General features: G+C 34.0%; 1 protein-coding gene and 1 non-coding gene across 2 annotated transcripts in view; both read right to left on the bottom strand.

Moving 5' to 3' along the window:
- LOC124353947 (caskin-1-like) overlaps nucleotides 1-12,638 on the bottom strand; it is a 305,599-nt gene extending 292,961 nt beyond the window's left edge. Inside the window, exon 1 of the mRNA XM_046804031.1 lies at nucleotides 12,275-12,638. Within this exon, the coding sequence (XP_046659987.1) occupies nucleotides 12,275-12,290 (16 nt within the window). The 5' untranslated portion in view covers nucleotides 12,291-12,638. The remainder of the gene's footprint in view (nucleotides 1-12,274) is intronic.
- Nucleotides 12,639-14,990: 2,352 nt separating this feature from the next.
- On the bottom strand, nucleotides 14,991-15,062 carry Trnad-guc. Its single transcript has one exon. It is a non-coding gene; the product is annotated as a tRNA-Asp (tRNA).
- Between the last annotated feature and the right edge of the window lie 2,554 nt (nucleotides 15,063-17,616).

The following is a 17,616-nucleotide window of genomic DNA, read 5'->3' as shown; positions in this document are numbered from 1 at the left end:
CGATGCGATGTTTAAAATCGAAGACTTCCGGATCCGGCAGAGGCGAGACTGACTTCCGCCGGTAGCCATCTGTCTGTCTACGGCATATTTACCATGATGGAAGACGTACGACTTACACGCCGCGACGCTCTAGAAATATTCTTTCTTGTAGTAACATAAGAACACAACAGTGTATAATTATTACACTTTTACGAGTTTATTACATTTTTTAGTACATTTTTCACGTTTTATTGACCCGAACAATAATTGAATACAACTTTTATAAGAGAGTGTACAGGTGGTTTCTGATTAGCAGGAGCGAACTTTCTCTTTCGAGACCTGAGTGAAAACGTTCAAGCAATTATAACTCAAGTAAATTACAATAATATTTTGCGTTAAATCAGGAACACAATGACGTACAGTATATAAAATTGGACTAAACACGCACTAAGTACGATAAAATACGTGAGATTCTAGCGTAATGTATATAAAAACGAATGTTATAACAAAATCTACACCTTTAGCTCAGTATATTTAATAAAAGATAACCACCTCCTTTAGAAATTATATCTGAGATAAATTAAAATATAATTAAACAATATTGTAAAGATAAAAGATCATCATAAATGTGATTCGTAGCGTTATTTGGTTATAATCTCACTCAACCTTCTGTAAATACAGGGTGAGCGAAAGTTCAGCCTTACCATAATAATATTTGAATCATAACATATATAAAATATTTCTTCCACCGCAGTCGAAATAAAGCTATATTTCATATATAGCTATGATGTTGTAATATCAGATTCAAGATGCATATTATTTTTTAAGGTTAATCGTCAACGATAGTATGACGATTCTTTAGTAGTTGGGACGTTAGTATGCTTTAAAAAGAGTTGGAAACTAGTGCAATAATTTATCCAACCTTCGCCCGAAAACCTAAATTTAACTAACTTTGCGATGGATAATATACTCTAATTAAACATTGTTATTTTATTTACTCTAATACATTAGTGGTGGTATTGTCAAGAAAAACAAGCACAGACCAGACAGAATAGAACTATCTTAAAACAATTACTGCAACGTCTTAATCTATTCCCATAGTTATAATATATTGTGGATACCCCAGAATAGTTTATGACTAGAAGTTATTCACTAACTGTCATGTGTATTTACTCTAATACATTAGTGGTGTGGTATTGTCAAGAAAAACAAGCACAGACCAGACAGAATAGAACAATTACTGCAACGTCTTAATCTATTCCCATAGTTATAATATATTGTGGATACCCCAGAATAGTTTATGACTAGAAGTTATTCACTAACTGTCATGTGTATTTACTCTAATACATTAGTGGTGGTATTGTCAAGAAAAACAAGCACAGACCAGACAGAATAGAGAACTATCTTAAAACAATTACTGCAACGTCTTAATCTATTCCCATAGTTACAATATATTGTGGATACCCCAGAATAGTTTTTATGACTAGAAGTTATTCACTAACTGTCATGTGTATTTACTCTAATACATTAGTGGTGGTATTGTCAAGAAAAACAAGCACAGACCAGACAGAATAGAACAATTACTGCAACGTCTTAATCTATTCCCATAGTTACAATATATTGTGGATACCCCAGAATAGTTTATGACTAGAAGTTATTCACTAACTGTCATTTGTATTTACGGTGTCACGTTTCGAAGGTCTTTTATGCCTTCATCATTAGTCGTGGTGGCAATAGCTTCATCACATACAGCACAGGCACAAGAAAATAAATATAAGTACAAAATAATGTCTAAAATATCTAGAACTTATTTTAATTGATTTCCAATATTTTTACTACCATGTTCATGATGAATATAAAGAAGTTCTGGTTGAGTAGTTAAATGAACGAGTCTAAAATACGACTGTTCTGATATTCCTTCCAAAATGTATTGGGGCCGTCTCTGACCAGCCTGAAACTCGGGTTGGATGGAAGAACGCAATTCCAAAATAAATAGAGTTTTTATTTGAATTAGTAAAATATGTGTAGTGCATTAAATGTTCAATTACATGTCATACATAAAAAGAACACACCTCGTAGAAAATTTTCTAGTTCTTTTATTAGTAAATGTGTTGTATCCTTGACAGAGGATTTCATTATTTTTCTTACATACAGACGAACAGTACGGTATTTATTTTTTATTTAAATAGTTTGGGGGGGCCTTGAACATACGATGGTTGTTAACATAATGAAATCCGACCGGATGAACCACAGAGCAGAGTAACTGTATATCAACAGCGTGTAGGTGGATTAGGTTTACAAGAAAGGCGGGGGGAGGGGGGAGGATGGCAGGAATTGTATGTAAATTGTCCACACGTGTCATCCACGTGCAGTGGTCGACTAACTGAATTAGCATCAGAATAACCTCATGAGTTTCCAGCGGTTTTTCACCGATCGCTCACTCACTCACTCCGGTCGCTACAGCCAAGAAGTCGCTACTCGAAGTGTTAACATCAGAAGTAATTATGTTTCACAAACTGTAAACAAATTTTACTTTCATTCTTATGTAAATCTTTTATTTAGGACGACTGTATAGTAATTAATGGGACCTTAAATATTCGAACGAAAATCATTATTTATGACTTCAGTACACAGTTATCGTTTAAAAACACCATGTCACTGAGGTGCTTTTCAGGCAATATAACCGCTATTTCAAGCCAATCATTGCAACCATTAGTAAAGGTCTAAGTTTTCCAAATATTATATATGATTAATTATAACGCTAACTATATTTAGTTTAATATTTTAAAAAATATTTGGTTCCCTAAAATTTGCCCTCACTATCTTACCTCCAGACCTCGAAAACTGAAGATAATCAAAATAACTCTAACTAACCTTACATTAATTTTATTGATAAACAGAAAACTGACTTTTACATGGAATCCATTTTTGGTTAATATTACTTTGCAGAATCTTCATTTCTGGTGGTAATCATTTTACTAAAGCACTAAATTCATCCAAGAGGGAAATTCAGTGCAGGAGGTTGGCAGCGCGTGGCGACGCATTATTAATAACATGTCGCGAAGGTTAAGTTGCACAATTGCCTTATCCATTAATCAAACCAGGAATTGCTTAGATAATCTTGCCTTGAACCAGCGCAACAGATATTGGGATCAGTCGCTATAGCCTGAAGGCTGCTTCCCTGAAGCGGTTCAATTTTCTCTAGTCTTGTAATAAAACGAGGTTTCAAGCTAGTTATCGGTAGTGCGTACAATCAACATGGCGATATACAGTGTTTACTAACTCTACAGGGAAACATTGTGGAAATATTCCTTAGGTTGAAATAGGCAAAACGAGGTTCCTGTAAAATACTTACTTAATTTCGCTTCACCTACTAGTTCTATTTACGGGGTATCTATATATATAAAAATGAAACTGTTCGTGTGTAACAGCATCACTCACAAACGGCTGGACGGATTCGCCTAATTTTTTTTTTAAATTTGTTCGTCTTGATCTGTAGAAGGTTATAGGATACTTTTTATCCCTTTCCCGATTCAGGATTCCGCCCCACTGGTTACAGAAATACCCGTAAGAAATGCATTGCAGCAAACATATGTTATTAAGTGAAAGAGTCTTTTCAAATTTTTAATCAGCTGTTCTTTGTAAACATATATAATGCGACAAAAAATATATTTATATATAAATTTCTTTACACTTATAGTTTTAAAGCATAGAGTAAGCTTAAGAGAAACGACAAATTTTGTTTAAACTGTTTCTGCAATCATAATATATAAAAATGAATGTTTGTGTGTTTGTCCTTTATAGACTCAGAAACTATTGGACCGATCACTATGAAAATTTGTATTTTTCTATGTAGAAGGTTTATACGCAATGCCCATTGATGTAACTAACTCACCAGGCTGTACTGCAAGATATAAAAGTTATCAAAGCGCCTGCACATTATAAACTGCAATTACAACACAGTAGTTACGTATATTAAAATATCCAAACACTATTTGAAGGCAAAGAAATATACGGGCAAAGCTTAAGAGACGCGTGCGAAGCCGCGGGAAACAGCTAGTATAAAATATATGTAAAGACAAAATATTTTTTGAGCCGAAGTAGATCACATTTACAATCTTTACACTGGATATCTTACGCATTTTTTTTAATACAGGAATGAGTCGAAAGAAGTGTCAAGGAAATCTTAAATGCAAGCCTAAGTCAATATGGATATAATTGTAATAATAGTTGAATATAGAACTCTTAACGGCCGCCATTTCGTATAAGATAAATATTTTACTAAATACCCTATTGAAAAAAGAGCACTGTTGAGTATAAAAAGAACTGAAAGTTGAATGTTGGACATAAACACGAATGTTTAGGAAAGCACCAAGGATACTCACCACATGACGTTCCTCCAATGTAGGCGTTATCGCGTAAATAAGTAGTTAAGATAGACGTATACGATTGTGCAAAGTTGGTACATTTTTTCTGCTATGGGTTTCAATATATTCAAGGGTTTCCACACATTTTACACACCCATATACGTTTCTTTGTTACACAGTTCACAGATTAAAAACTTGTTTTACAGTAACAGAATTGTAATTGCACAAAGTTATTTGTTTTAGACGGATCTACCTTAATTAAAGTAGGAAATATTTATGTTTATCGCCGGTTCAAAGCTGAAAAACTGCGTTCAAGCGAAAAACCTCAAGCTACATAAACATTAACATAAGTACAACTGATACAGAACCTTGGTAAATTCCACATTATCTTTTTGCTCATGAACAGTTTTTCAGTTTTCTTAGCTAATGTTTATCCGATCCTAACAAACAACATTCGAGTACCAAAAGTGTTTTCCGAATATAATTAGTCACTTAATAATTTAACCGACACATTTGTGAAATTTTATATAACAATCGTTTCAATTCAGCCGCGATTTCTAAACCACTTAGGCTCTAATAAAAAAATGTCCACCCAAAATCCATAAAAATTACAGCAGAGTCAGCTGTCAGGGTACCCTAAATCTTATACAGGGAATTTATTTAAAATTCTATCAAATTTAAAAAAAAGACTGTTCAAATATTTAATAAGGTACGGACATGAATTTAATTTTTACGCCATTTGTGTTTGTAAAAAAGAAAACGAATCCTTTAAAACATAAACACCTTAAAAATGCGCCATTTCGAACACTGGATTGTGGATACAGTTTAAAAAAACACAAGTTAACCGTTCCTCAAACATTTTGCACATTTTTGTGAGTGAAGTTGTTTTATAAAACCGCCTTCTTAATACATTACTAGCAGGTCTCTAATTTTTCCAAATTCGTTTATGACGTAGTGATGTGGTCTGTTTTGTTCACAAACGTTTTTTAATGTTAAGGTTCACCACTTTTTATATCCTTATAAGACATTAATAATGGTTTACCTTCAAACCATATGTAACTTGGATAATGCTGTCATATCAGATCGTACAACGAGGCGCAGTGGGACGTCGTCCTGAGGAGGTGAGGATTCGCCGATTACACAAACTTTACAAAAGTAAAACCACCCAGGACTACTTTAACAACCAATTATCGACGTGTGTAGTATTTGATTAAAAGGAATCGAACAGTAGGCCTACCAACTGAAGAAAAACAAATTAACGCTTTAAACGCGTTATGGGCTACAAAATTACATTCTCTATGAAGTTTGTGCTGAAGAAGAAGTCTTCTAAAGACAATGGAAGTAAGGAGGAGTTAGCTTGTCAAAGAGAACAAAGGACGGTTCAAACAAAAGGCCAAGAAGTGGCGTGAGGAGAGGAGGAGAAGGGGTTGAGTGAAGACTTCGAGTTAACTTGATCACTATATGGATCAAATAAGTCAAATGTAAACAAAACTTCGCCGGCTACAATTTTCTTTTTATCCCGATCTGCCATCAGGGAATACAGACAAACAAGAGAGGTTACCAAACACGAGCAACCTCTGCGAGACCTACATGGCATGTATTCTTTTATTGTATCAAAGTAATTAGTTATTTGTAAACGTTTGACTTATGTGCTGATGTAAACGTTTAACTGTGATATAGACAGTACTGTACGTGTTGACATGCCGTTACGGAATAGGTACTGTAGGTGTTGACATGCCGCTAGGGAATAAGGTACTGTAGGTGTTGACATGCCACTACGGAACAAGTACTGTACGTGTTGACATGCCGCTAGGGAATAGGTACTGTAGGTGTTGCCAAGCCACTACGGAATAGGTACTGTAGGTGTTGACATGCCGCTACGGAATAGGTACTGTAGGTGTTGACATGCCGCTACGGAATAGGTACTGTAGGTGTTGACATGCCGCTACGGAATAGGTACTGTAGGGTGTTGACATGCCGCTACGGAATAGGTACTGTAGGTGTTGACATGCCGCTACGAAATAGGTACTGTAGGTGTTGACATGCCGCTACGGAATAGGTACTGTAGGTGTTGTCATGCCGCTACGGAATAGGTACTGTAGGTGTTGACATGCCGCTACGGAATAGGTACTGTAGGTGTTGCCAAGCCACTACGGAATAGGTACTGTAGGTGTTGACATGCCGCTACGGAATAGGTACTGTAGGTGTTGCCAAGCCACTACGGAATAGGTACTGTAGGTGTTGACATGCCGCTACGGAATAGGTACTGTAGGTGTTGACATGCCGCTACGAAATAGGTACTGTAGGTGTTGACATGCCGCTACGGAATAGGTACTGTAGGTGTTGCCAAGCCACTACGGCATAGGTACTGTAGGTGTTGACATGCCGCTACGGAATAGGTACTGTAGGTGTTGACATGCCGCTACGAAATAGGTACTGTAGGTGTTGCCAAGCCACTACGGAATAGGTACTGTAGGTGTTGACATGCCGCTACGAAATAGGTACTGTAGGTGTTGACATGTACGAAATAGGTACTGTAGGTGTTGACATGCCGCTACGAAATAGGTACTGCAGGTGTTGACATGCCGCTACGAAATAGGTACTGTAGGTGTTGACATGCCGCTACGAATAGGTACTGTAGGTGTTGACATGCCGCTACGGTGTACTGACATGCCGCTACGGAATAGGTACTGTAGGTGTTGACATGCCGCTACGAAATAGGTACTGTAGGTGTTGACATGCCGCTACGGAATAGGTACTGTAGGTGTTGACATGCCGCTACGGAATAGGTACTGTAGGTGTTGGCATGCCGCTACGGAATAGGTACTGTAGGTGTTGACATGCCGCTACGCAATAGGTACTGTAGGTGTTGACATGCCGCTACGAAATAGGTACTGTAGGTGTTGACATGCCGCTACGGAATAGGTACTGTAGGTGTTGCCAAGCCACTACGGCATAGGTACTGTAGGTGTTGACATGCCGCTACGGAATAGGTACTGTAGGTGTTGACATGCCGCTACGAAATAGGTACTGTAGGTGTTGACATGCCGCTACGGAATAGGTACTGTAGGTGTTGCCAAGCCACTACGGCATAGGTACTGTAGGTGTTGACATGCCGCTACGGAATAGGTACTGTAGGTGTTGACATGCCGCTACGAAATAGGTACTGTAGGTGTTGCCAAGCCACTACGGAATAGGTACTGTAGGTGTTGGCATGTAGGGTATTACGAATATTTCTTGATTCTAAGGTAGAAGACATGGGCGATGTGACGCGCCGTATTTTAGTATTTTAAGGTGTTTTTTTCATTTGGTGTTCGTGTGCGATAATTATTTTAATAATGTAATAACTTTTTTATCGGCAACTCATTAGAAATTCCGTCCCATCACAACATTTAATATTACTAATAATTTGTCAAATGGCCTCACACGCTTTTTTAGTCCTAATATTAAAAAATATATACATATTTACACACAAATGGCTGACACAATTTAATTCTCACTAGGATTTGATCTCATTTTTTGATTTCCATCAATCTGTTTTTGCTTTCCTAGAAACCTAAACATTATACAAGTTTAAGTATCATTGCCGGAGATCCCCTTAATAGTAAACGCTCATTATATTCTAATTCACAAAGTTTTATCAATATCAGTGATATTGATTACTGAAGTTTTTAGCTTCTAAAATACTCAGTAATCATATTTCACGAACATTATACTTAAGTAAACAAGACCTAGATATCCGTACCTCGCTGAATTCTCATAACGGTATAGGAAGCCATTTTGTATTAAATGTTTACTTTTTTGTGTAATGTAATGACATTTGAGTATGGAAAATAGTCGCCTAAGATAACTTCCCTGAATACAAAAAAATTATATATTGTTTTTCATCACTGCTTAAAATTATAGGTATTTGAAGAATGATATTTAAGCCATTTTATAATGAGGCCCAAATAAAAATGATTACGAATAAAGATGAGAATTTAACAAAATTTCCTTTAATCATAAATGAATGCAAACAAATATTGATATTTTAAAGAACATAATAAACCAAACTTAGATAAATTAGTGTACACATATTTGTAAGTAACATATCCACCGACATATATTACCAAACTTGTAAGAGATGATGGACTACAGTAACAACCAAGCATTACAACACATAACATTCTACTAATCTAGAAGTAAAGATTTGCGGAAGGATTTTTACGGTTTTTTCAAGCTTCAATACAAGTTTACACGACTTAAATGTTTTAAAATGTTTCAACTGTTACATTTACTTTGTTCTTAATCCAAATTAATTCAGCATACATTCCGGTTCCTTGGCTTAATTCTATTACGTTGTGTGATATAAACAAATGCCTTTATTTTTAACAAAACCACTCGCTTATGGTATAAAATATTTATAGTTGTTTTACTAGAAACCTTGATTTTACTGTGCAAGTAGAACAAACGTAAAGGTACATTACACCTTTACACTGGTGATTTTAAAAACAAACTTTTAGAAAAACGCGATTCACCAAGGGAACTTCACACAATAGATTTTCTTAATAGTCAAAATACATGTTTTGCTTCAAACTGTCAATATTTAAAACATTTTATAAATTCTGTATAAGCATATTTAAAATAACAAAACTTATTAAAAAAACTAAGTTACTATGAGTGCAATGTAACCTATTAAACAAATTCATAAAATTTTGTGTATTCATTCTGAATTTTTGTTTGTTTACTCGTTTGTTCAAAGCGTTTCAAGCTGTTCGGCATTCTATTTTTTTTTTTTTTTTTTTTTCAAAAGCATATTTCCTGTTACTCATATATTTTTATACAAATTGAGAGAAACTACGCTCTAATTACTTTAAACAAAACTTTGATCGAGGAAATATTCAACTTAGTTGTCGGTGATAATGCAGTAAGTTATTCGTGATTATGCATAAAAACAAGGACCATTTATTACCGTTACATATTATGTACAAAAAATACAAAGTTTCGTGGACTAATGTTTACTTTTCTGTATGCTAAAAACCTTTTGTTTTAGAATATGACACTGAAGACTAGAAAAGATGCAAACCCTCAAGACTTAATAATGGAACATTTCGAACTCCTATTCCTTAAATACGATTGAATTATGATTTTGTTGCTCTTGTAAAAACATCACGACATAAAACACATGGACACTTAAGTAACAGCTTAGGTGCGATTAGTAATGTGGAATTTGTGCTTTTTGTGAAAATGGTTCCAGATTTTGAATTATAGCTTACATCAGAAATATAATCTACAAATCTCAATAACGGAGAAGCCATCTTAGAATTGAATGTCAAGGAATCGACGAGTAACAGACTCTGAACTATCTCTTGATGTATACCTCTTCTGTCCCTCCCAGCTTGGGAGATCACACAGCACAAAAAGCCGCCTAGCCCAGCGGGGCCCAAACGTTCAATTTGGCCACCGGATTAACCCCCCTCCCCACACCACGTCGTCAGCCACCACCCACTCACCCAACACGTCAACATTTGGTTTACATTTCCCTTCACAACGAGCTCCATACATACCTTTTTTAACAGCACGAATCACTTGGGTTATACTTCCTGTTTCCAAAAGTCTTTACCTCATCACATACAAAACTTCAAACTCATTTTTTACCTTTCAATCTCTGAATTTGAGTGGTCTACCGACAAAATACAAAAACTATATTTTTACTAGATTTTTAAAGAATAAATTTCTTTTTTTAAGATGTAATATCTACTAACGTAATTTTAACACAGAGCCCCGGCATGCTCCGTATAAATATTCTTATTTCTGTATACAACAAAGATAAGATACGTAAGCGTCTGACACAAGTTCTAGTTTTACAAAAATACTGATACATTAGTGATGACCGGATGATTTACTGTAATTTGTGTTATATATAAACCCATTGAAAATGTTACCATTTAGATTTTTGTATCATAATATTACAACTGATATTAAATAGAAAAATTACGTTTTTTTTAACAATCTCACAATACAAGCAAAGGGCATAAGCTTTTAGTAAATACAGTAAAAAAGAAAATAATTTTTTCTACGAATAAGGTTCGTTTAATAGACTAGTAGAATAATTAGCTATTCACATTATAGTCGCCCTCTCTGACATTGAGCCGTCAATAACAAGTCCACGTAGGTTACCTGTCAGCTGATTGTGTTCACATTCGACAAAGCATGCTCGAGGACAAAGCATGCTCGAGGCCGTTGCGCAACTTTATCTTTCTTATCACAAACCTTGCTACGCGCCTACGTGTCTGAAACTTACGTGTGATTTCCGTTTCACTCATGGTTCGTGGAATCCTACCTGGTTAAGACTTAAGCGCTTCTGAAAAACACAAGGTTTGATTGTGTCAGTTCCACTCCTTGATACGTAATACGCGGTATGATGTCACAGTTGCAAACGTTTAAAGCTTATCATTATTATTAATGATATATGATTTGAAATGAGAACAGAATTTTAGATATATCGTTAGACGTTAAAAACCTGAATTTACCGCCATTTAAACAAGCGATTTTGTAAGATTTATATGAATTCACACTTATAATAGCAGCTATAACATTTAATGTGGATTTCCCCAAGGCTGGGTACTAGAGACGAAAATGTTTAGTACTTACATAAATGAGTTGTACTTTAGTCCATTTAAGGGTAAAATCACTGTTTTTGCCGATGATATTGCCTAGGCATATATTACTTCCTTATTTAAATGCTACATGACGAGAGGGTTCTTGCGCCATATATACCACTTTTCTGCAGTTCATTATTGCCCTCTGATATAAGGGAATCTGTTATGGAAACAGCAATAAAACCATCCTTGCAAATGAATCTTCAAGTCACAAATCGATTATTCATTATAATTCACAATGCTGTAAAAAGCTTATACAATAACTCAATGAAAACAGGCATAATAAAATTCTAAGTCTCCAGATGTTTCACGAGTCAACAGAATGTGACACGTTATTTAATCCTCCAACTCGTGATTTGAATAATATAAATTTTCACTTGCTGTTTATTTGACCTAGGAAACTAATTTCGTACAATTATTTATTAATGGTATCTGGTCAAACATATTTCACGGAGTTATTTCATAATCATTTTTAATTGATTTTGTTATTTTTAGGAATAATCTTTCATATTATACAAATGATTATACTTATATATACTCATGATTTCTCAAGAAACTGCAATCTATTCTTCTTCTCTTTAAATTTATAGTAATCCTTTTTACACTACTGATTTTAAACCAACACATTTCAGGTTGTTGTTTAAATTTATTTTGTTTATCGTAATTACTTTTGGGTTAATTATAATTAAAACTTTTTTAACGTAATTTTTTGCATAATTTCATTTTCCAAAGTTTTCCTTTAAATATTCCTTTTGAAACAATACACAATAAGTACACTAGGTTCAGTTAGTTGCATTTTTGCTAATTAATAAAATAGTAGTTAAGGTATTTTCAAGTACGTAATATGTAAAAACCTAACGTAACAAATGGAGATTTACAGGAGACAGCCGGCCAACAAAAGATTCGACCACGAAGCGAGTTTCACAAACAACAATAAGTGGACTACAATGGAGAAGAAAAAGAAAGCGGGTCCACGAACGGAACAGATGTACAGCTGATTTTGATTATTGTTAACATAGTTCTAGGAATCTTAGCGATAACCTGTAATACACGGGCCTACTTAACCTCAATCCACAAAAGGAAATCCAGGTACCGTTCCGAGCCATGCACCTTGCAATCTGCAATCGCACTGACGTAGCGTAGGTGCCGGCTGGGTCTTATTTCACACTAAACTTATCTTAGTGTGCAATAAGACTTAAAATAAATAGGTACAATTAAAGTACTTTGTATAAATAGTGACTCTAACTAAATTAAGTGTCAATAATACCAGATGGACAAATCTCTCACCACTTATTCTGCGCATCCTATCAGAAAATCGACCAAAAACTTGAAAATTCTCCTATGGATTGAGAAGACTCCAAATCAATTACAAATAAACACCAAAAACACAAAAATCACTCATGGTAAACACAAAAACACATAGTAAACACTGAAAATATCACGATGTTGAGTTAAACATTATCCACACAGGTTAAAACGTATATTTTATTAGTCTTCGACATAAAATAACTATACATAAATCACACAATGAATTTTACTACGGTTTTAATTTAAAAAACCGCAATGTAAACAAAATGAGCGTGACTTTGCCGCGAGGGCGAACTTCACTTGACACCGCACTCTTGGCAACAACTGCAACTGTGAACTACACTGCTCTCTGGCGTTGGCATCTACAACCATCATGTGGAGGGGGGAGGAGGACGAGTCCATTCCTACAACAGGGGAGGAACCACAGGATTAACAGGAACTGTTGTACAACTTCCGCCCGAATGGCGGGAATAACAGCAACATCTGATTTCCGTGCAAATTTAATATTTCTATAATTGGGCAATCCGAAACACAATAAACAAACACCACAACATGCTGTGATTAGCGCTGTGTTTCGCTGGTAATTCTGTTGGCTGGAATCAATTGGATTGATATATTGGATTTGACAGTGTTATTGGATTCTTTCAGTTAATTCCAACTACGGCAAAACAATTCAGCCACTGCTGGTTTGAGATTAATTGGAACACCAGACAATTGTAATGTTCGAGCATATATTTTAATAATTCTACATTTAATTCCATTATTTTGTTATCTATAGATGCGTATTTAGAGTATGAAAAGGCATTAACGATTCACAAAATTTCAACCTATGCCGTATGTGAGTACTTGTGTACTCCAACTATAATAGAATATTTACGTTTTTTTAATTAAATTTACAGATAACAAAATAAAGAAATTAAATAGATGATGATTAAAATATCAAACATTCACAAGAGTGTTTACTAAATCACGTAAAAATTACTGGACTGATTGTACTGAAATTTTACATGGACGTTCTTAAGGTTAACATATAGGTCTACTCCTATTTCAACAATCCCTCAGGGTTACAACTCACTGTTCTCTAAAGTTGCGAATGATTATCTTGGTCTGTAAGTTACATTACAGTAAGCAAATGTTATTAATTGAAAGAGCCTGTTAAATGTAGTCAACTGTTGTGTAAACATTGTTTTATGACATCACAACTACACGTTTAATTAATTTAACCACTATTTTACATTAGTTGGCATTTATTATCTTGAAAGTATAGAAGTGCACATACACTCGCAAAGCCGGCAAAACTGTGTGTGAAGCCGCGGGCAACTGCTAGTTTAAGTTTAGGACAGTAAGACACCAATTATAGAAAGCTTACCTCACTTTAAGTATTGTCTGTTGAGTTCCTATTCACTGTGTAAGCATTTCAATTTGAAAAATCAACAAATAATGTGAAGTGAAAAAGTAAATATTTAACACAGATATTAAAAATTTAATCATCACTTTACCACGTTAAAAACTGTAAATGTTTGTTGTTTATATTAAAAAGTCAAACACACATCTCAAATTGTGACAGAATATAATTCTGTGTGTAGTTACTACAGTACCACGATTTAAATAACACTTTACCTAAAATTAATATTCAATTGCTTACAATTTTTAAAAGAGACTTTTATGTAAGAAAGTTGTTTTGCTGTGAACCATTTTGTATAGCATTTGATTGACTATTTATTTGCATACCTAATCACTCGAATATTTACTTTTTTAATAATGTTTGTTTCTTATTACCTGTACAAAGAGGTTATTCAAAATATTAAGATTTTCACTTAATCAATATTTATACTAAATTTAATAATTAATACGCAAAATATTTCTTTTCACTCAGAGAATATTTTCATTGAAAAGTGATGTAAAATAGTGTGTTCCATTACAATGATTCCAGTACTTAATGGAGGAGAAAGAAGTAAAAAGCCAAACAATACATTAATAATTATGTAATAACTTGTTTTTCCTTCGAATTGGTAAACGTAAGAATATGAATAATTATTTTACTAATAGAATAAAATACGATTTCAAAGGCGTACAGTGACAAAACAGCTTCTTCCTTATCATAATCGTAAAATGTCAAAATAATAAAAACAATAAATGTTGTAGTTGTAAAAAATTGCAGTATCATATTCCTGTAGTATAGCATATAGTTCTTTCCCTAAATGAAACGGCAAGCTGGTATGTGTTCCTGCTGTAATTATAATATCCTGCTACAAGTCAGTATCCCGATTTTTTCATATTTGTATTAATAGTAAAATAAAACATTTACAGATATTAATAATATACACCAAACTTTAACTGCATAAACACGTTGAAATCACATTGGGAGTCTTTATCAGCTTTACTAAAAGCGATATTGAGTTGAGAACTGAATTAACACTAATAATCAATTAATTTGTGGACTTTGCAATATTTACAGCATCTGCAGAAATATATTGAAGATAGAATATCCAAGGTTATTTTTATTGAATTTCCTAGGCCTACAACATTAGAATTATACCCATACCATACTGCAAACGGATGTATTTTGTTTAATGCTACTTTAAAAATATTAAAAAAAACTCAATACCTATAATATATTGCTAATCAACCTCTAAAAATAGTAATTGATACATGGAGGATAAGAAACTGTTTATAACCAGATGCAAAAATAAACCTCCCCGGCGGGGAATCGAACCCCGGTCTCCCGCGTGACAGGCGGGGATACTGACCACTATACTACCGAGGACTACATATTGGACGAGTGGCAAAGTATCTGGAGAGATTAACCCATACTATGAAGCATTTACAGATATTTAAATTGAATTTTGTACTTTCTTTTAACTTAGTTGTGATAAGTTAAATACCTACTGAGCGGTAATTAAAAGGTAATATAAATAAAAATGTGTGCCAAGCCAATCACTATTTTTTATTGTTTACGGAACTCAGGAAAATGTTTTTATTCATTTAAATCCATAGCCTATCTAGACACAACATATAAATCGTGCAACATTTATAGAACATACAAAATTGCAATTTTTTTAGAGTAAAGCTAATTGTATGCGTAGCCTATATAGGACATGTCTATAAAAAGGTATTTTATTTGTTACTTTGTTGTACTATTTGAGTACGCACATTTAATGTTTTTACGATATAAGTGGGAATAAATCCAAGCATCATAGAATCATATTACAGTAATTTTAATTTTGTGCACTGGACGTATAGTAATTTTTAATGATTTACATTTGTTTACGTTACATGGCAGTGCCGGAAATATTTTGCGAGTTGTATATATGCCAATTCAAATTATGGTACAAGCCATGCCTAAAAGGTGCATATCTCGAATTTTGAAAAATGTTACCGTACTATTTTCATTGTGGGCAATCATTTTCTTTTAATGCAGAAACCGATTTGTGTTTTTTTTTCTCTCAATCAATTGTGATGACAGTTCTTACCAGAGTTATAGCCTATACGTGTTAATAATCTAGAAGTCGAGATCTAATTCGTATGTTTATATAAGTGTACAACCTGTTTTTTTTTTAAATAGTCAGAGAAAAATCCCCTAAAAATGAAATTGATCGTCTGCCACTCACTTAAATCTTTGTGGATATCAAATTAGGAGTGTATCAATGTGTATTAAAATTATAAACTCTTACACAAAGTTTATAAATTAGTTTAAGAATATCTTTCAACATCTCTAATTCGCTTAAACAAAACCCGTCTCAAACTTACAATGGGAACGTGTCTCGTCTAGAAATGCATTCGATTAAATAAAATCCTAAAACATTTTATGAAAAGTGCTTTTTACTGAATTTTACATTATGTAAAACATATAGCCTATAGATATATCACTGCATGCAGTACTCATTCTTTCTGGTAGAGAAACTTTACTTTATGATATTTAATGGAATTGGGAGATAAACTACGAATCTTGAATTATAACACATAAACATCTATAATTATTTTATAAAAGATTTCAATCATTTTTGTCAATTAATTCAAATTATTAAATTATTATTATTATTACTATTTAATTATTAAATCATTATTTACTTGGCCTTTTCCATTATATTGCACTCTTAATTGGCTGACCGTTCAGCGAAGCTTCTCCCATCAGTTGCTAATGAACGAAATTACATTTCTGTCTGTCTGTACGCACGATACGTATCGGACGAGCAATTCTAAAGGGTTGAAACTTGGTATGAAATTGTATGGGATCACTATGTCATTGTTTAACAGGGTAAACATCGGGCCATTGGAAGTGCTGATTGGGCTGTCAAAAAGTTACTCTCATGTGGTAACGAAAAAACAGAATAATAAATTAGCATAGTGTAATATAAAGATTAATCGCATAACATTTTTTAGCACCGGTAACTTATTAACACAACATTGTATAAAGTTAGCCTACTTTATTGGTTTGGTTGGTTTCATAGACAGCATACACTTTTTAGCTTAACGACATTTTCATAACAAACTAAAATGAAAACTGAGATGAACGAGCATGGTCTCACACGTGTTAGCATCTATTAACTCACTTCCTTGTCGGTCTGTTATGTACAGACAATATTTTATCGATTTTAACCATCTTTGCGAAGACTCAGATTCTTTTAATCTGAGACACGGCTAAGAAACGGATCCAGATCAATAATATCCAGTTTACTGATTTACATGTTAACTCACACACACTCACCTTTACACGACTTACGAATGTTTGTATATTCGTAGGATAGTATCTTTGAAACAAAGGGAATACCTTCTTCCATCTGACAACCAATGCAGTTTTTATTAATTTCGTGATTTTGAAGACATAAATTAACGCGATTGTGTATACATGTACACGGCAATAAATTCAGTAATTATAAAATCTAGAGTTGTGCCCTCGAGGCGGATTCATGGAGTTAAAATTAGCCACCACGAGGTTTATGGGTTGAGTGTTTAAGCGCAGTCTGGCATGAATTGTTGAAAAAATCAGATTTCTGTGCTTTTGTGGCCATCTATATTGTATAAACAATACCTTTCGGACAAAGACGTAGCCAGCGAGGGGGTCCAAAGGGTCCAGACCCAACATATTTTTTCAACTGTTTCAATCACTTTTTTTAGTAAACGAGTATTATTATTTACTCGTATTATTATTTACGAGTATTATTATATTTAAGTAATTCAGTATTACTGCAATGTACCGCTGAAAGATCGTTCTCACTCATATCTCGTGTACACAGATACAAGATCTTTTTAAGGAACAAAATGGAGCCTTACTTTCTGTCCATTTTGGGAAAAATATCAGTTGTCTTAACCCCCAATAA

The sequence above is a fragment of the Homalodisca vitripennis genome, chromosome 2, assembly GCF_021130785.1.
Source record: "Homalodisca vitripennis isolate AUS2020 chromosome 2, UT_GWSS_2.1, whole genome shotgun sequence".
Lineage (NCBI taxonomy): Eukaryota > Metazoa > Arthropoda > Insecta > Hemiptera > Cicadellidae > Homalodisca > Homalodisca vitripennis.
Note: the sequence above shows the minus strand (reverse complement) of the source record. Positions and strands in the feature narration are given on the sequence as shown.